Here is a 19,855-nt window from a genome sequence, read left to right on the forward strand (position 1 = left end):
TAGTCCCTCCACAACAATTAGCAAGACCTGTGTCAAAATTTAAAAAAAGAAATAAATAGGGCGGAGGTGTGGCTCAGAGGTGGAATGGCCCTGGCTTAATCCTCAGTACCACAAAAAGAAAAAGGGGCGGCAGAAATGTAGTAACAAACAAACATTTCTGTGAAATGCAAATCACCATACCTTTAAAGCTCTGTATTAACACCGTCTGGCCTAGTCAACTCAGCTGCCTTAATCATACATACCGGGTGACGTAAACAACAGAAATCTGCTCTCTCAAGCCGGCGTGGTGGGCTACAGTGTACCAATAAAAATAATATAAAAAAGTAAGCCAGGCGTGGTGGCGCACACTTGTAATCCCAGCATTTGGGAGGCTGAGACCGGAGGATCGCAGGTTCTCGGCCAGCTTCAGCTACTTAGTAAGGCCCTCTGCAACTTAGTGAGACCCTGTTTCAAAATAAAGAATAAAAAAAAAAAAATAGGGCTGGAGGTTCAACTCAGAGGTGGAATGCCCTGGGTTCAATTCTTCGTACCAAAAAACCCCACAAAAAACAAAAAACACAGTCACGTGATTTTCCCAGTTGCCTGAGCTGGCACCTGCCTTGGAAGTCCCCTGCTGTAACGGACAATGGTATCCAGTTATCACACCCCTGGCCAAAAGGCGCGACCAAGACCTTGCAGCCCACACGGCTAAAGGCAACTGGAGCCTCTCCCATCCCTATCTGTAGGCCCCTAAACACAGTCACTGGAGGGTGTTCTTTTTTTCTTTTGTCTTTTGTGGTACTGTGAACCCAGGGGCATTCTACCTCCGAGCTCCACCCCCAGCCCTATTTTTTAATCTTTATTTTGAAACAGGGTCTCACTGAGTTGCAAAGGGCCTAAGTAGTAGCTGAGGCTGTCCATGAACCGTGATCCTCCTACCTCAGCCTCCCAAATTCTGGGATTCCAAGCGTGCACCACCACGCCCAGTGGTCACCGGAGGGTATTCTGCGAGTGGGCAGCTCTCGTGCCGGTGCCTGGGAGAGAAGTAAGATTCACTTCCCAACCCAGGCAAAGTTCCCACCAAACCCTCCTGTCTGCTGAGGAGATGGCTCAGTCCAGGGAACCCCACGGGCTTTGTCCCGCCTGGGCAAACCCCTGACCCCGTGAGGTGGCCAGCGTGAACACGCACCCTACCGGGTAGTCCGGGCTGGATGCAGGGGTGGAGAGAGGGGCAGACTGTGTCCACTTGCACACGAGCAGGTGGAGGCTTCTGAACCTTATTGCTACGACATGCTTTGGCTTGGTGCGGCCAGGTGGACACAGCCCAAGTCCGCACAGCGGCGCCTGCCCAGGGCCGCTGTGGCTCCGTGGCACCGCACCCTCCTGGTCTTCCCCAGGCCTGAACCTCCTCCTGCCAGCTCCTCCTCAGCTGTCGCACAGACCCCCGGGAGGGCCAGGGGCCTTGGCTGTGGGCTGGGGCTGCAGCTGGTGGCCGGTGGCGCTCACAGGGTTTGTGCTTGCTTTTGAAGGATGACGACCGCCACCTGAGGGTATTCTGTGAGCTCCTGGGCCTGGACAGGAGCCGGGTCGCCCAGGGGCTGTGCAATCGCAGGATCGTGACAACGTCTGAGACGGTGGTAAAGCCCATGACCCGGCCCCAGGCCCTCAACGCCAGGGACGCGCTGGCCAAAAAGATCTATGCGCACCTCTTCGACTTCATTGTGGACAGAATTAACCAAGCGTTGCAGTTTACGGGCAAGCAACACACTTTTATTGGTGTTCTGGACATTTATGGGTAAGGTTCTCTTCTGTGAGCCTGTCTTTTCTCATGTAGATGTCAAGTTGCCTGCTATTTTTTCCCCCGGCCATTTCCTTCAGTTTTGCATTTTGCACGGTTTTAGTAAAGACAGTATTCTCCATTGTGTGTGTATAGGCGCTCATACAGCCTCCTGGCTACGGCACCTTTTATTTAGAATGCATAAATAACGTTGAACTCGTAATTCCGACATCAAGGGCCTGCCACACCCAGGCTCACTGGTTCCCACGTCTCTCACGTAAACCTCCCCCAACCTGATAACTAACCCCATTTTAAAGAGGCAACAAGCCGGGCGTGGTGGCGCAAGCTTATAACCCAGCATTCGGGAGGCCGAGACAGGAGGATCGCAGGTCCGTGGCCAGCCTTAGCTACGTAGTGAGGCCCTCTGCAACTGAGTGAAACCCTGTTTCAAAATAAAGAATAAAAAAATAGGGCTGGGGGAGTAGCTTGGAGGTAGAATGCCCCTGGGTTCCATCCCCAGTACTGCAAATAATAATAATAATAATAATAATAATAATAATAATAATAATGCAACAAGCAAGCCTTGGAAAGGTTCAATGCCTGTTCACAGCAGCTGCACTGGGGAGGAAACACTCCCTCTGTTCCCCACAGCTCTCTCTTTCCATTTTACAGAAAAAGTGATGGTCACACCTGCCTGGCTCCTGCCCTACACTCCAGATACACCTAAATTCTGTCCTTTTCTCCTACACAGGCCTAAACCCTCTTTGCGCCTTCTACCTCTGGGCTGCACCTCCAGACCTATTTTATATTTTATTTGGAAACAGAGTCTCCCTAAGCTGCTGAGGCTGGCTTCAAACCTGCAATCCTCCTGTCTCAGCCTCCCAAGTCCTGGGATCGCAAGCGTGCGCCACCACGCCCGGCCTTTGCCAGTCTTGGATACTAAATTATCACACTTGCTTCAGCTCTTACTGAACCCAAAGACCTAACTCCTCATCTCACCCTGGAGTCTGTTCTTCTCTCTGGCCGTCCTGCGTTTCTGAGTCCCAGGTGGATCTGCTGGGTGCCGGCAGCTCGAGGGGCTGATCAGCCCCAGGCTGCTGTTTCTTGGGCTCCCGTGGCAGGTGCCTTCAGGCCCTTGACCTTTCACCCCACTCTTCCATGAGAGATGATGTCATAGGGAGTTACTATTTAATTTAGATTCTAAGTTAACAACTATGGCTCCCAATTAATAGTATATGTCAATAGTTATAAAATACTAAAACCTCGCTGGGATAGTCCAGCAAAGTATTTACCTTGTATTGTTCCAAAAAAGAATTTGAGTAGCTAGTAAAAAAATGTAAGGAAGCTTTAAAAAAGAGTGATTTTTTAAAAAATTACTTTTATCATGGTAGAAATATGTGACTCTTATGTCATTCCCTGTTCTTTTCTGTGTCTTGAAACTGTTTTTAAAAATAGCAGCTTCTTTACTGTAAGAATATATTATTTCAAGCAGGGCGTGGTGACACATGCTTGTAATTCCAGCATTTGGGAGGCTGAGACTGGAGGATCACGTGTGCAGCCAGCCCCAGCTACTTAGTGAGGCCCTCTGCAACTCAGTGAGACCCTGTTTCAAAATAAAGAATAAAAAATAGGGCTGGGGGTGTTGCTCAGAGGTAGATGGAACCCCTGGGTTCCATCCGAGTACAGCAAAAAAAAAAAAGAATATATTATTTTATCTTTTCATCCAATAAATAAATATTTGCCAATTACTGTGTTGGAGATGACTGGTGAACAAGATAGACTCGTGATCCCTGTCCCCAGGGGACTTGAGTTTTTATTGGGGGGATGGTCAGGTGACCTGCAGAGAGAGCCAGGTGTGGGTGTTGGAGGTGAGAAGGGGTGGGGACAGACAAGGGACAGTGAGTTGAAGCAGGCTGGACTCAGGTCCACCACTGTCATAAGGAAGTTGGATTTTTCAGCAAAGTGGACAAACCTGAGACAATCACATTTATAAATTCACAAGAGCCAGTGTGGTGGTGCACGCTTGTCATCCCAGCATTTGGGAGGCTGAGACAGGAGGATCACAGTTCATGGACAGCCTCAGCTACTACTTAGGCCCTTGCAACTCAGTGAGACCCTGTTTCAAAATAAAGAATAAAAATAGGGCTGGGGGTAAAGCTCGGAGGTAGAATGCCCCTGGGTTCCGTCCCTAGTAACACACACACACACACACACACACACACACACACACACACACACACACACACGGAAAGAAATGAAGTCTCTAGCCAGGTATGGTGGTACGTGCCTGTAATCCCTGTACTTGGGAGGCCGAGACAGGAAGATTGCAGGTTCAAGGACAGCCTCAGCTACTTAGTGAAGCCCTGTTTCAAAATAAAAAGGACTAGGGGTGTATCTCAAAAGTAGAATTTATTACTGGATTCTGTCCCCAGTAATAAAAAATAAAGGAAGCGGTTGGATGCAGGAGAGCTGGGGTCAAATTGCCTCTCTGGCTCCACCTGCTGGCGGCGCGCTTACCATTCACCTCCTCAGACCCTAGTGAGAGGAGGGTCCTCTTCATCCTCCATCAGGTGCAGTTAGGCCGAGGGGGCGACAACTAAGAGCGCTGCGGCCCCTTCCTGCGGGGCGTGCGCCTAGCTGGGTGATGGGGGGGGGCAGTGTCTTGCTTGTCTGACACCGTGTTTCATAGACGGGACGAGTGACCTCAAAAGTCCAGATTTCTGACTTAAGAGTCGTAGCTGAGGCTGGCTGCGAACCCAGATCCTCCTGGCTCGGTCTCCCTCCTGAATGCTGGGATCAGGTGTTGATCCATGGCCATGGCCGGCAGGAGCTGAGCAGCCGCTGCCCCTGGGACGGTCATGTTCCCTGTGGCCCCGAGGGCTCACTGTTGTGTGACACTCAGCCTACTTTTCTTATTTTATTTTATTGTTTGCAGTACTGAGGATGGAACCCAGGGACATTCAACCTCTGAGCTGCACCTCCACCCCTAATTTTTATTCTTTCTTTCTTTCTTTTATTTTTTTATTTTGCAGTGCTGGGGGGGGGAACTCAGGGGCATTCTACCTCTGAGCTACACCCCCAGCCCTATTTTTCATTCTTTATTTTGAAACAGGGTCTCACTGAGTTGCAAAGGGCCTCACTAAGTAGCTGAGGCTGTCCTCATCATATTGACAATAGCATAAATTCACACAGTCCTCAGTGCCCGCACCCCCATTTCCTCCCTCCCAATGCCGAGTGTCCAGGTTAACGATGTTGTATTGGCCAGGCATGGTGGCACATGCTTGTAATCCTAGCATTCGGGAGGCCGAGACAGGAGGACTATGTGTTTACATGTGAATACAACATTTCACATGGTAGGATTTCTTCCTCCCCTCCCTTCATTTCTGCCTGGCTGCGGGTTGCTCCAGGCTCTGGAGTTTGCAACTCCGTGACAACCACACAGCCAGCTCTTGCCAGCCTGGAAGTGCAGGCGGGGCCTTGTGTGTCTTGCACCTGATAGGGTTTGAAGTGGCCTCACCCTTTTTTTGCTTTTCTCAGGAACTGGGAAAGCCAACGTTGGGCAGGAAATTTGTGCTGCCTGTGTCTCCCCTCCCTGGGCAAGGAGCGGGGTACAGGAAACCAAGCAGCGTCCTCCCTGCAAGCCAGGCAGTGAGCTCTGATGTTGCTGCAACTTCTCAGACAAGTTGCTTAATCTCCAGCGTCACTTCCTAGTTTGTTTGTTTATTCATTTGTTTATTAATTTACTTATTTATGTGGTTCTAGGGAGGGAACCCAGGGGCATTCTACCTCTGAGCTACACCCCCAGCCCTAAAGGGAATAAAACATTTAAAAAGAATAATAAAGAATAAAGAATTTTTTATTTATTTTGAGTTGCAAAGGGTTTCTCACTAAGTAGCTGAGGCTGGCTGCGAACCCAGATCCTCCTGGCTCAGCCTCCCTCTTGAATTCTGGGATTACGAGCGTGGGCCACCATGCCTGGCCACTTCCTTGTTTATAAAGTAAAAATAAGTAAGAATAATGGTGCTGGTACCAGTGTGCTATGCAGTGCGCGATGCTCATGTAGTGGCGTGCCCATTTAATGCTGGGTTTGGAGGATATATTTTGTACATAATTGGTTTCCTTTTAGGAGACAATGAGGGAAAAGGTAATTTATAAACTTCCAGGATAAACTGGAAGAAAAAAAAAAAACCCTGGAAACCTAGAGGCATATTTAAAACTTTCAGAAAGCACAGCAAATTTTAAACTGTGAAATATGTAAAAAAAAAAAAATATCCCTGGGTTTAACCCCAGCACAACACACACACACACACACACACACACACACACACACACACACACACACACACACCTTACCTGTAATGTATATATCTTTGTTTTGTTTTTAATTTTATCTCTGTTTAAACTGTATTTCAGTTTCGAAACCTTTGATGTGAACAGCTTTGAACAATTCTGCATCAATTACGCTAATGAAAAGCTGCAACAACAGTTTAACTTGGTAGGTGCCTTTTCCGCCTTCTTTGAACTCGTGCCCAGCTGTGTGCGGGAGTATCGGGTGCCCGGCTAATCCTACTTCGTCCTTTTTCAAATTTCCTGACTGCTAAAGGAGCCCCAGGCCGAGTTTCTATGCCACCTCGTGGCTTTCCCTTGAAACTGCACCTTCCCATCTCCCATCCTGTTTCTGAGCCACCTGCTAAATTGTGAGCTTCCATGGTATCTGTCATTCTTGGATACAGACCTCTGTGCAGCCAGACTAAACTGTACAGCCAGTGTTCTGGAGGCTTCCCTTTCTTGCGGGCCTCTGCACCTCTGCACCTGCTGCTCTCCCGCCCAACACACCTGCTCCATCCTTTCCCCAAAGAGAACTCCTAATAGTCTTTTGAGCTTCAGCTCCTCTGACGGCCTTCTCTGCTGCCTGCCCACCTCTCTGAGGTTAGAAGACCTTCTCAAGTGCTTGCTCCTATCACAGAGAAGTGCCATTGTTTAGATGCATGTCTCCAGATAGATCTGGTCACCTGAAGAGGCCAGGTCTCCTGTCTCTGTCTCTACCTCAGTGTGCCAGTACTATCCAAAGATGGCTGATGGAATATGGGGATAAACTTCTTCATCCAGAGCAGTCATAGGTGGTACCCTCCTAGACACAACAGCAAGCACGCAGACAAGTCATGGGGGGTTCCTCCTAGTCACAACAGCAAGCACGCAGACAAGTCATGGGGGGTTCCTCCTAGTCACAACAGCAAGCACGCAGACAAGTCATGGGGGGTTCCTCCTAGTTACAATATCAAACACGCAGACAAACCTGGGCGTGCTGACGCATGTTTACAATCCCAGCATTTGGGAAACTGAGACAGGAGGATCACAGTTTGAAGACTGGACAGCCCCAGCTACTTAGTGAGGCCCTTTATAACTCTTCCAAAATCAAGAATCAAAAATAAGGTTGGGGGTATAGCTCGGAGGTAGAATGCCCCTGGGTTCCATCCCCCAGTACCACAAAAAACCCCACAAATTATAGATGGTACCCTCCTAGTTACAATATTAAATATGAAGACAAGAGGTGGATTCCAGTCTCTTTTTCTAGTGGAAAAAATGCATTTATTTAAAAAATGTAGTTGAGTGGTGAATGTATACTCAGATACTGAGCTGAGTGCTGAGTTATAAAGATAAATAAGACACTTAAACACTTTTGACCACATGCGCTATTTTGGCATTTTTGTTATTGCTCTGTGTATTAAGTACAATTTTAACCTCTTAAATGTGTTCTCTGAATGCAGAAACTATTGGATTATCTCTCTCTCTCTTTCTTTCTTTCTTTCTCTCTTTCTTTTTGGTGGTACTGGGGTTCCTGGAAGTCCTTCTACCTCCGGGCTACACTCCCAGAACTATTTTATATTTATATTTGGAAACAGGGTCTCTTACGCCAGCGCGGCTGGCTTCGAACCTGCGCGATCCTCCCGTCTCCGCCTCCCAAGCGCGGGGATGACAAGCGTGCGCCACCACGCCCGGCAATGAAACTATTTTTAATGGCAGATTTCTTCCTTTTATGTTTGTCTATGTTTTCAAAAAGGCCCATGGAAAGTTAAAACATTTGACTAACCTATATTGTCTCTTTAGATTCCACCCTGAACCTGGATACATTTTTATGGAAATAATTTCCTTTTTTGTGGTACCAGAGATTGAATTTAGGGGCATTCTACCTCTGAGCTATACCCCAACCCTTTTTATTTTTTGTTTTTGAAACATGGTGTCACTGGGTTGCATGTTATTGAGGCTGTCCTTGAACCCGTGACCCTCCTGTCTCAGCCTCCTCCCGAGTACTGGGATCACAGGCATGTGCCTGTGATCTGGCTCCATGGAAAGAGCTGGGTCCTCTGAGAAGCCTCTTGATACCCTCCTGGCCCAGAGCAAGTAGCAAACCAAAATCTGTGAGCCATGAGCATCTCACGCTGGCCAGGCTGCCAGCATCCTCTGGGGGCGCAGGCTGGCCCAATGGCGCCCACCTGGCCTGGGAGAAAGGATGGCATTACAGCCACGTCAGGAGCCCAGGTGGTGATGGGGAAAAGGGGCTGCCTGTACCGTAGGCTCTTCTTGTCGAAGCGCATACGTTACACATCTACCAATTAGCTCAATGCTGCTGCAAATGTGAACGCCCTGCATTTTGGAGGCGCACCTTGACATTCTATTGTACTCTCCATGTTCACTGTTGGACGTCCAGCATGTCTTTAAGCTTGAGCAAGAAGAGTATATGAAAGAAGATATCCCCTGGACTCTGATTGATTTTTATGACAACCAACCGGTTATTGACCTGATTGAAGCAAAGATGGGCATTTTGGAATTACTGGATGAAGAGTGCTTGGTAACTTTATAAAGTCATTGTGGGGTTTTCCAAGTGTGTGTGTGTGTGTGTGTGTGTGTGTGTGTGTGTGTGTGGTACTGGAGGCAGAGTCCAGGGGCCTTTTACCTCCGAGCTACACTCCCAGACCTATTTTTATACTTTATTTTGAAACAGGGTCTCACTAAGTTGCTGAGAGCCTCACTAAGTAGCTGAGGCTGGCTTCGAACCTGCGCGATCCTCCCGTCTCAGCATCCCAAGCACTGGGATGACAAGCGTGCGCCACCAGGCCCACCTTTTTCAATTTTTGAGTCATAACAGAGTAACATATTACAACGTGGTGTTTTTGTGGCAGTATTCATAAAGTCCTAACATCTTAGCCAATTGGTTGAACGTTAATTCTGAGACAGTGATACCAAGCAGGCGCCCCAGAGGCCAGGGGACCTCCCCACCTGGCCTCAGCCTGTGCGTACCACCAACTGGGGGACATGCCCTACATCTTGGGTGACATCCAGCAAGGGGCAGCCTCTGAAGCTGTCTGCAGTGTACAGTGTGCCTGCTGTAGGCAGGAAACAGCCAGCAACTCTATTCCAGTTGCTGATGACTAGCAAGAACTGAGTTTTCTTGCTGGGCGCGGTGGCGCACACTTGTAATCCCAGCATCTGGGAGGCTGAGACGGGAGGATCGTGGTTCACAGACAGCCTCGGCTACTTAGTGAGGCCCTCTGCAACTCAGTGAGACCCGGTTTCAAAATAAAGAATAAAAAATAGGGCTGGAGGTGTGACTTGGAGGTAGGATGCCCCTGGGTTACACACACACACACACACACACACACACACACACACACACACACGCACACACACAGATTACGGTTGAGGGGCGATGAATGCTTGGAGTTGACTTTCAGAAAGGGCAGGGGGCTTCCCATGCTGGTTGCCCCTCGGAGGCCCCGGGCCTTCTCCGTGCCTCAGTTTACCCCTGCTCACCTTTCGTCTCTAGTTTCTTCACTTGCTATTTGCTCTGTTTTTCTCTTTCAGTTACCGCATGGAACTGATGAAAATTGGCTTCAGAAGCTGTATAATAATTTTGCCAACAAGAACCCTTTATTTGAAAAACCGAGGATGTCAAACACATCCTTTGTCATCCAGCACTTTGCTGATAAGGTACCGCGAGGTCTCCAGCAATCCGTCCACCCAGGGCCAGAGCAGTTTCCCCAAGAAGGGGCAGGCCCAGGCTTTTTCTGGTTGCATTTAAGTCACATTTGTAACTTTGATGAAGGATACATCTGTCTGTCTGTGTGTATCTGTGTCTGCGTGGTAACAATTCTATTTATTTATTTATTTATTTTGCAGTACTGGGGATGGAACCCAGGGGCATTCCACTTACGAGCGACACCCCAGCCCTGTTTTTTATTCTTTATTTTGAAACAGGGTCTCACTGAGTTGCAGAGGGCCTCACTAAGTAGCTGAGGCTGGTGGCAAAACACAATCCTCCTATCTCAGCCTCCCAAATGCTGGGATTAAAAGCGTGCGGCACCATGTCCGGCTTCTGTTTTATTTATTTTTTTATTCTTTATTTTGAAATAGGGTCTCACTGCATTGCAAAGGGCCTCACTAATAGCTGAGGGTGTCCGTGATCCATGATCTTCCTGTCCCAGCCTCCCAAATGCTGGGATTATAAGTGTGCACCACCACGCCCAGCTGGAAGTACTCTTAAATGTGATACAAATATGGTCCTTAAGAGTTTTTCGGATGAGTTCCTGAAAAGATGCCCATGAGATGATTAATGATTCACCAAGTTAAGCTTTCTAATCGACCTTCATAATTCCAAGGTTTTGGTTCCAGGGCAAAAAAGAAAAGAAAATAGTAGACTTCATAAAAAACACATACAAAGCCAGGCGTGGTGGCCACGCTTGTAATCCCCACACTTGGGAGGCTGAGACAGGAGGATCGCAGGTTCGAAGTCGGCCTCAGGTACTTGGTGAGGCTCTCAGCCACTTAGACCCTGTTTCAAAATAAAATATAAAGTAGGCCTGGGAGTGTAGCCCTGAGTTAGAAGGCCCCTAATTCCATCCCTAGTACCACAAAAAATAAAATAAATACATACAACTTTACTCCAAGGGACTTTATGTAGTTTCTGAAGACTTCATTCTTTTACCTGCTTTAATTACCCTCCTTTAAAAACCAGCGGTACTTTGGGAGGCTGAGACCGGAGGATCTCAGTTCGCGGACGCCCTCAGCTACTTAGTGAGGCTCTTTGCAACTCAGTGAGACCCTGTTTCAAAATGAAAAAAGAATTAAAAATAGGGCTGTGGGTGTAGCTGGGAGGTAGGATGCCCCTGGGTTCCATCCCCAGTATCACACACACACACACACACACACACACACACACACACACCAGCAGTATTAGCCAGGCGTGGTGGCACATACTTGTAACCCCAACATTTGGGAGGCTGAGACAGGAGGATCGAGGTTCTCCGCCAGCCTCAGCTGCTTGGTTCCATCCCTAGTACTGAAAAAACAAACAAACAAAACAAAACAAACAACAACAACAACAACAACGCCAGCAGTACTCTGGACTATGGATTGGTGGGGAAACTTGGGTTAGGTCTCGATCTAATTAGCTAAAAGAATAAAATCCTACCCACTGAAAGCAAGGCAGCTGTTCTTAGATGCAGAGACTCACCTATGCTCTCTCCGTCCCGGGGTCCCCGACAGAGGACCCCGCTGCCGGCGACGCCAGCACCGTCCCCGCAAATGGCCTCCCTCAAAGCTCTACATTTTGCCTGTGTGTACCAATGGTTCACACCCCGTTCTGGAAGACTGTGTATGACAGTTTACAGGCTTCATTCACAACAGTATTTACAAATAGGCACCTAGTCCACCAGCAAGGACTCTTCCTTGCTAGGTGTGGCCTGTGCCCAGTAAACCCCCTCTCCTCCCCCAAATCCTAGTACCCCCAAAGACCTGATTCCTCAAAGTCAAATAAAACAATTTATTTGGTTTTTGCAGTGCTTGGATGAAGCCAGCAAATGGGCCGTTCCTGTGCCAGGCAAGCGCTCCCCTCCTGAGCTACACCCCCAGCCCTACGATTGATTTTTTATACATTTTAATTTACAAAAATACATATCACATATTAAAATATACAACGCAGAAGCATAGACTGTGGGATTTTGAACGTTTAGACAGCCACCCTGGATTTGTTTGGGGCATTTGGGAAGCCCTAACTAATCGGAAAGGGTGCACAGAAAGTGTCCAAGTCAGATTCCTGACCTGCACCCCGCCCCAGCTGTCTAAGCCCTCGGGGAGCCCTGGGATGCTGCGCATATCTCCTTCCTCTCTGCCATATCAGTGCTGATTTAGGAAAACATTTCTCTTTGAACCCAAGGCGCACCACTGAGCTTTTTCCTCCTCCCGGCTGACTCAAGGGCAAAAGAAGCCCTGAGCCAGATTTTCTATGCTACAGGTTCTCTATGCTGCAGGGAGAGGCTGGTCGCCTCTGGCCAGAGGGAGCCCGCGGTAAGCTCAGTGTAGCAGGCTAGTGAAAGACCCAGGCGCTGGGGGCACCGGGCTCTTCACATCAACACCGATTCTCAGCCTTCTCAGCCATATTTATTTATTTATTTATTTATTCATTCATTCATTTATTGTGAAACTGGGGTTGGAACCCAGGGACATTCTACCTCCAAGCTACACCCCCAGCCTGATTTTTTATTCTTTATTTTGAAACAGGGTCTGACTGAGTTGCAAAGGGCCTCACTAAGTAGCTGAGGCTGTCCTTGAACCACAATCCTCCTGTCTCAGCCCCTCAAATTCTGGGATTACAAGCATGGGGCACCACACCTGCCTCCTTCTCGGCCTATATATAAAGAGATTGCCATGATAAGCAGAAACTGAATCTCTTCATAAGATTACCTTTACAAGCCTCTGTATTAATCTTTTTTTTTTTTTTTTTTTGCGGTACTAGGGATGAAACCCAGGGGTATTGTACCTCTGAGCTACACCCCTACCCCTATTTTTTAGTCTTTTTATTTTTGAAACAGAGTCTCACTGAGTTGCAAAGGGCCTCTCTAAGTAGCTAAGGCTGGCCTTGAACCACGGTCCTCCTGTCTCAGCCTCCCAAATGCTGGGATTACAAGTAAGGACCACTACGCCTAGCTTATTGCTCTTTCTTTTCTCTTTCTTCCTTACTTCCCTTCTCCCTCCCTCCCTCTCTCTCTCTTGCTTCTTTTTGTATATGTACTGGGGATTGATCCTGGGGGAGTTCTACCTCTGAGTTACAGCCCCAGCCTTTTTATTTTTTATTTTGAAACAGGGTTTTGCTAAGCTGCTGAGGGGCTTGCTAAATTGCTGAGGCGGTCCTCGAACCTGTGATCCTCCTATCAAAGCCTCCCAAGTCCTGGGATTGCAGGTGTGCACCACCATGCCCAGCTTTACTCTTTCTTTCAAATGAAGGTCTGGGGGTGTAGCTCAGTGACAGAGCACACACTTAGCATGCACGAGAGGCCCTCGGCTCGGTCCCCAGTGCCACAACAGAAAAGAGACAGGAAACTTGGAGTTAGATGCCGCTGGCTTCAGTCTCTGTGGAAATAATAACGACTCCCTTTCTTTGCATAGGTAGAGTATAAATGTGAAGGTTTCCTTGAAAAAAACAGAGACACCGTCTACGACATGCTGGTTGAGACCCTGAGAGCAAGCAAGGTCTGTAGAGTCCTAAGGGGCGTTGAACACTGTTCATTAGATATCATTGCTATGGGTCTGGATGCATATCAGGCAAGTGTGTGTGTGTGTGTGTGTGTGTGTGCGCGCGCGCACACCTGTTCCTGCTACGTAGGCGGCAGGGCAGCAAGTTGTGGCTAGCCCCATGCTTACTCCTGGGAGATTGGAAGACCATGGTGAATCGTGGTGTGGCAGATGTAGGTCTGTCCACTGAGCACACACATGAGGATTTCAGATCTATTCATTTCCTGGGGCAAGGGTGCATTAGGCAGGGCGCTGTCTTGAAGGACATTATTAATGTCTGGTTTGAAGGGACAACACATGAGGTCCACTCTGCAAGAAGACAGGCTTTTATTTATTTATTTTTTTGCAATAATGGGGATGGAACCCAGGGGCATTGAACCTCCGAGATACAACCCCAGCCCCATTTTTTAGTCTTTTTATTTTTGAAACAAGATCTTACTGAGTTGTAAAGTGTCTTGCTAAGTAGCTGAGGCTGTCTGTGAACCCAGATCCTCCCATCCCAGCCTCCCAAATGCTGAGATTATAAGCCTGTGCCCCCCCACACATAAGACTATCTAGGGGTATAGTTCAGAGGTAAAATGCCCCTAGCTTCAATCCTAAGTATAATATAATAGTAATAATAATAATAATATAATAATAATAATAAGCTGGGCGTGGTAGTGCATGCTTGTAATCCCAGCATTTGGGAGGCTGAGACAGGAGAATCATGGTTTGCGCACAGCCTCAGCTACTTAGTGAGGCCCTCTGCAACTCAGTGAGACCCTGTTTCAAAAATAAAGAATAAAAATAGGGCTGAGGGTGTAGCTCAGAGGTAGAATGCCCCCGGGGTCCCATCCCCAGAACCACAAAAATATATAAATAATGATGATGATGATAAGGATTAAGTCATGTCAGAGCACCAGGAAAGGTAGGGCAAAGAGGTTGTGGCTGAAAACCTCTGAGCAGAGCTGGATTCTCCAGTGGGGCTTGCATCCATAGGGTAAAAACACAGGGCAGCAGGGAGGACCAAGGTGGCCGAGGCAGGAGTAGGAAGTGCAAATGTCTTCCTTTTCTTCCACCTGGAGTGACGGTCAGATGCATTCCTGCAGCTGCCTCTCTCTCCCCCGTTGGGGAAAGAAGCCAGGGCCATCCCTCGTGAGGAGGCTTTTCCCGTGGGCCTGAGCTTTGGCCGTAGGAAGGGCTGGGGTTGTTACTTTACACCCACTGGTTTCGAAGCTCATCACAAGCCTCCATTGGGTTTGTACCAGGGAAGCCTGTGGGCAGACATGTTGGGACACTAAAATCCTCTCTGTTCTTTCCAGTTTCCTCTCTGTGCCAACTTCTTTCAAGAAGATTCTGTTCCTGCTTCGCCTTTCAGCTCAATGATCACAGTCAAATCTGCCAAGCAAGTCATCAAGCCAAACAGCAAGCATTTTCGGACCACAGTTGGGAACAAGGTACCAAGGTGCTGAGGGTGAGGGCCCTGGGGTGCCAGCCACGATCCCTCAGTGAGACCCTGTTTCAAAATAAAGAATAAAAAATAGGGCTGGCAGTAGGACATGCTAATAAACCGCTCACAGACCCAAACCTCCCATGATAGACATTTATGCGTGACGTTAATTTTTTGTCATTTGAGCAAAGTCTACCGAGGGTAGACTTCCTCTTACCTTGATGTAGCATAAAATCACTTCAGGATGATGGTTGCTCTCTGACCCGTTTCCTAGTTCCGCAGCTCTCTGTACCTGCTCATGGAGACCCTCAACGCAACCACGCCCCACTACGTTCGCTGCATCAAGCCAAATGACGAGAAACTGCCCTTTGAGTAAGTAGCCATATGCCTTGAAAAAACCCTTTGAGTAAGTAGCCATATGCCTTGAAAAAACCCTTTGAGTAAGTAGCCATATGCCTTGAAAAAACCCTTTGAGTAAGTAGCCATATGCCTTGAAAAAAAAAAAAAAGCACTGGGAAAGCAGTTTCCATCCTGATGTTGGAGAATTGGCTGGTAAAAATTGTGAACTTTACTGGGTTTCTGGGTTTATTGACGATTCAAAATAATGAATAATGCTGACTTTTTTTTTTTTTTTTTTGCAGTACTGGGGATAGAACCCAGGGGCATTCTTTCTCCAAGCTACACCCCCTGCCTTATTTTTATTCTTTGTTTTGAAACAGGGTCTCACTGAGTTTCAAAGGCCCTCACTAAGCAACTGAGTCTGGCTGTGAACCTGCGATCCTCCTGTCTCAACCTCCCAAGTACTAGGATCACAGGTGTGCGCCAGTAAGCCCCGGCTGATGCTGACCTTTGCATATGTTAGCTAGATGCCTCCAGCTAAGCCACCTCTCTCCAGGGTTAAGAAATATGGCCAGATTTGAAATAATAGTCTACAGCAAAAACCTGGGCAGCTGAGAAGGCCAGAGTACTTTGCTTGGTTATAAAAGAGTGTGTGTGCCAGGCGTGGTGACGCAAGCTTGTAATCCCAGTACTTGGGAGGCTGAGACAGGAGGATCGCAGTTCACAGCCAGCCTCGGCTACTTAGTGAGGCCCTTTGCAACTCAGTGAGACCCTGTTTCAAAATAAAGAGTAAAAAATAGGGCTGAGAGTGTAGCTCAGAGGTAGAATGTTCCTGAGTTCCATCCCTAGTACTGTGAAAAGAATGTGTGTGTGTGTGTGTAAGCAAGGCTGTAGAGAGTTAGAAGATGCAATCTCACACAGGGCACGGGACCTTAGACTTGTTCTCAGAGGCCCAAAGAGGACACCCCAAACTCACACGTAGAAGTTGTAGAGTACCATTCCACTGACTGGAGCTGGAAAAGGTGCCCAGAGGGGTCTCGGGGGGCTAAGGCGGTGTCTGCAGCACCAGACTGAGCTGGAGGCCATCCCAGCGTCCTCTGGTGGGCCTTCCTGTGGAGAACGGCCGTGAGAAGCAGGCCAACTCCCACATTTTTTTTCTGCTGAGTTGTCATTCGAAGGTCTGAAATTGACATTTGCAAACCCGCCTTCTTTAAGGTTTGACTCCAAACGGATCGTTCAGCAGCTGCGAGCCTGCGGTGTCCTGGAAACCATTCGCATCGGTGCGCAGAGCTACCCCTCCAGGTAGCCTGTGGGCCCGTGTCCGGGGGGGGGGGGGGTGTTCCAACCCGGGTGTGTGCGGAGAGCTGGGCCTGGATGCCAAGTGATTGATTGATTGATTGATTTTTGTAGTACTAGGGATGGAACCCAGGGACATTCTTCCTCTGAGCTATACCCCCCAGCTTTATTTTTTATTTGTTTTGCAGTACTGGGGATGGAACTCAGGGGCATTCTACCTCTGAGCTATACCCCCAACCCCATATATATGTGTGTGTGTGTGTGTGTGTGTGTGTGTGTGTACACTCATACATGGACACACACACATATATGTGTGTGTGTGTGTGTGTGTGTATATATATATATATATACACCCATAGATATATATATATATATATATATATATATATATATATATTTTTTTTTTTTTTTTTTTTTTTTTTGGTGGTACTGGGGATTGAACCCAGGGACATTCTACCTTGGAGCTACCCCCAACCCTATTTTTTATTTTTTTTTATTTGAAACAGGGTCTCACTGAGTTGCAAAGGGCCTCACTAAGTAGCCGAGGCTGTCCTCGAACTGCGGTCCTCCTGTCTCGGCTTCCTGAATGCTGGCATTACAAGTGTGCGCCACCACGCCTGACCTGACCAAGTATTTTGTCATAGACTTTCAGCTTCTGTACAGTGCACCCAAGATGTCTCGCACTGGCCTTAGAGAGGGTGGGAAACAGGCCTCATGTGGGCTAGAGCCACGTCCAGTACGCCCCTTTTTAGCTGCTGGCGATGGTCCCCGCTTCTCTCCGTGCTGGGAATAGGCGCTAAGCAGACCCCACCTCGTGACGGCAGTGGCAGCTGAGGTGGCAGAGCGCCCTTGGGTTTTGATTTCGCAGGTGGACGTACATCGAGTTCTACAGTCGCTACGGCATCCTCATGACCCAGCAAGAGCTCTCCGTCGGTGATAAAAGGGAGGTGTGCAAGGCGGCTCTGCACCGGCTCATCCAGGTCGGTCTCCCAAACAGCAGGCTCCCAGGCACATGTCTTCAGCACTGCCTCCGAGCCTCGGGACTAAGAGTCATGGATTCCCGAGAAGAAAGGAAATGTGCCCCCGAGAGTCTGTGTATGGAGGAGACAGAGCAGACACACTCGCAGGCACAGGGTCTCCCACCTGTAGGTGTCTCCTTTAGAGATGGAGTCAAACCGTGACCCCCCCCCCAGCTCCTCCCCTGCCTCCTCCTGTGGACTGGCTCCAGGCCCACGGTCAGCTGGTGGTCAGCACGGCAGGTGGGCTTCCTACACAGTGCCTGGCCTGGACCTGGATTATTGCTGAAGTGATGGGTTAGAAGAAAGAAGGGCTGGGGAGCCACACACACGCTCCTCATCCCAGTATTTGGGAGGCTGCAACTGGAGGATCACAGGTTTAAGGCCAACCTCAGCAACATAAGGCCCTCTGCCATTTAGTGAGACACTGTTTCAAAATAAAAATAAATAGCTGGGCGTGGTGTTGCCCTCTTGTAATCACAGCATTCGGGAGGCTGAGACAGGAGGATCGCGGTTCATGGCCAGTCTCGGCTACTTAGTGAGGCCCTTTGCAACTCAGAGAGACCCCGTTTTAAAATAAAGAATAAAAAACAGGGTTAGGGGTGCAGCTCAGAGGTCGATCCCCAGTACTGTAGTAATAATAATAATAATAATAATAATAATAATAATAATAATAAATAATAATAATAATAAATAGGGCTGGGAGTGTAGTTCGGAGGTAAAAATGCCCCTGGGGTCCATCCCCAGTACTGCAAACATAAATAAATAAATATCAGTTTGGGGTGTAAATTAGAGGTAGAATGCCCCTGGGGTCTGTACCCAGTACCGTAAAAATAAATAAATAAATAATAAAATAAAATAAAAATCAGGCTGGGGTGTAACTTGGAGGTAGAATGCCCTTGTATCCCATCCCTAGTACCAACAAAAATAAATAAATAAATAAATAGGGGCTGGGAGTATAGTTCAGAGGTAAAATGCCCCTGGGTTCAATCCCAACACCCCCAAAAAAGAAGGAAGGATGGATATAAGGCAGAGAACCCACAGTCGAGATGTGAAACCAAGTTGTTCTTCTCCCCTGTGGATGAGTGAGGCTAAAGTTTCCAACAGCCTGGCCAGGATCACGGAGCCTGTACACCTCATCTCCCACAGCGCAGACACCTTGAAGGCCCAGTTCTTCCTGCAAAATGGCTTTAGCCAATAACTCCAATATAAGTTTCTAGGTCAAAATTGGGATTTTTTTCCTGCTTTATGTCAAAGCGACAATGTTTTTCTTTTTTCTTTTACTTTTCTTTTTTTTTTTTTTTTGAATCTTGGACTTTTTACACGTCTTTTTCCAAATTCTGTGTCAGACCCAAAAGGTGTTATTTCTGATTCTACCACTTTTTTTTTTTTTTCTCTTGCAGGATTCTAACCAGTACCAGTTTGGTAAAACCAAAATTTTCTTCAGAGCAGGACAGGTGGCTTACTTAGAGAAACTCCGGTTGGATAAACTGAGGCAGGGCTGCGTCGTGATTCAGAAGCACGTGCGCGGCTGGCTCCAGAGGAAAAGGTTCCTCCGGGAGAGACAGGCTGCTGTGACGATCCAGCGGTATTTCCGGGGCCAGCAGACCGTGAGGTACGCCAGAGTGGAGCGGAACGTGGAGGGCGGCGGGACTTTGCTCATCAAAGAAGGGTGGGCCGTGGGCGACAAGAACCTGCTTCCTGGCGCCAGTTTCAGCCCGGGTGGGGATTGCCAAGGGGCAGCAGAGCTCCCAGTGAGACCAGATACAGACGCACATGGCCGGGTCCCTTCTCCATGGGGATTGAAAATGTCCCGGACCGGCGGGCTTCCAGCAAAGTCCCCACATGTGGATCCTAAGCACAGCTGCTGGCCCCTCTGCCTGCAGCAGGAACGTCATGCATGGCGGAAGGACCTGGGTGGCCGGGCCCACACGTCCTTGAAGTTCTGAGGGTTCAAAGCCCCTGTGAGCCCTGCAGGATCACGGTCATCTGTGACATCCCACGGCTCCCAGGGTAAAGCCAGGTGCCCCCAAGAGGCCCAGCCTTCCCTGCGTCTCCTTGTGTTCCCAAGTCAGGCCTGACAGAGCTGCTGCTCCAGCTCCCGCGCCCCTGTGTCCTAGGGAACACATTTCACCTTCCACCTGGTACCCAAAGCCCCGTGTACATTCACCCCGCGCCCGTCAGCTTTTCAGTCACTGTGACAAAATACCTGAGAAAATCACAAGGTCTCTTTTGGCCCCCAGTGTCACGGGCTTCAGAACATGGTCATGTGGCTCTGTTGCCCTGGGGCCGTGGCGACCCAGTAAGTCAAGGCTGGAGCACTGGCAGAGGAGTCTGCTGGGAAGAGGCCAGGATTCCAATATCCCCACCAAAGGCCTGTAGCCAGTGAATTAACTTCTTCAAGGCCCAGCCCAAAAGGTTCCACTGCCTCCCAGTACCATCGCAGACTGA

At 48.5% G+C, this 19,855-nt stretch overlaps 1 protein-coding gene across 1 annotated transcript in view; it reads left to right on the forward strand.

Annotated features, from left to right (window-relative positions):
* Positions 1-19,855, forward strand: part of MYO5C (myosin VC) — a gene marked incomplete at both ends in the record, with an annotated part of 95,947 nt that overhangs the window by 35,150 nt on the left and 40,942 nt on the right. The window contains 10 exons of the mRNA XM_080707006.1: positions 1,509-1,774; positions 6,170-6,251; positions 8,466-8,606; positions 9,620-9,745; positions 13,199-13,282; positions 14,626-14,760; positions 15,028-15,125; positions 16,308-16,394; positions 17,257-17,368; positions 18,808-19,019. Coding sequence (XP_080563132.1) covers positions 1,509-1,774; positions 6,170-6,251; positions 8,466-8,606; positions 9,620-9,745; positions 13,199-13,282; positions 14,626-14,760; positions 15,028-15,125; positions 16,308-16,394; positions 17,257-17,368; positions 18,808-19,019 — 1,343 coding nt within the window. The remainder of the gene's footprint in view (positions 1-1,508; positions 1,775-6,169; positions 6,252-8,465; positions 8,607-9,619; positions 9,746-13,198; positions 13,283-14,625; positions 14,761-15,027; positions 15,126-16,307; positions 16,395-17,256; positions 17,369-18,807; positions 19,020-19,855) is intronic.

The sequence above is a fragment of the Muscardinus avellanarius genome, assembly GCF_963383645.1.
Source record: "Muscardinus avellanarius genome assembly, chromosome: 12".
Classification (NCBI taxonomy): Eukaryota; Metazoa; Chordata; class Mammalia; order Rodentia; family Gliridae; genus Muscardinus; species Muscardinus avellanarius.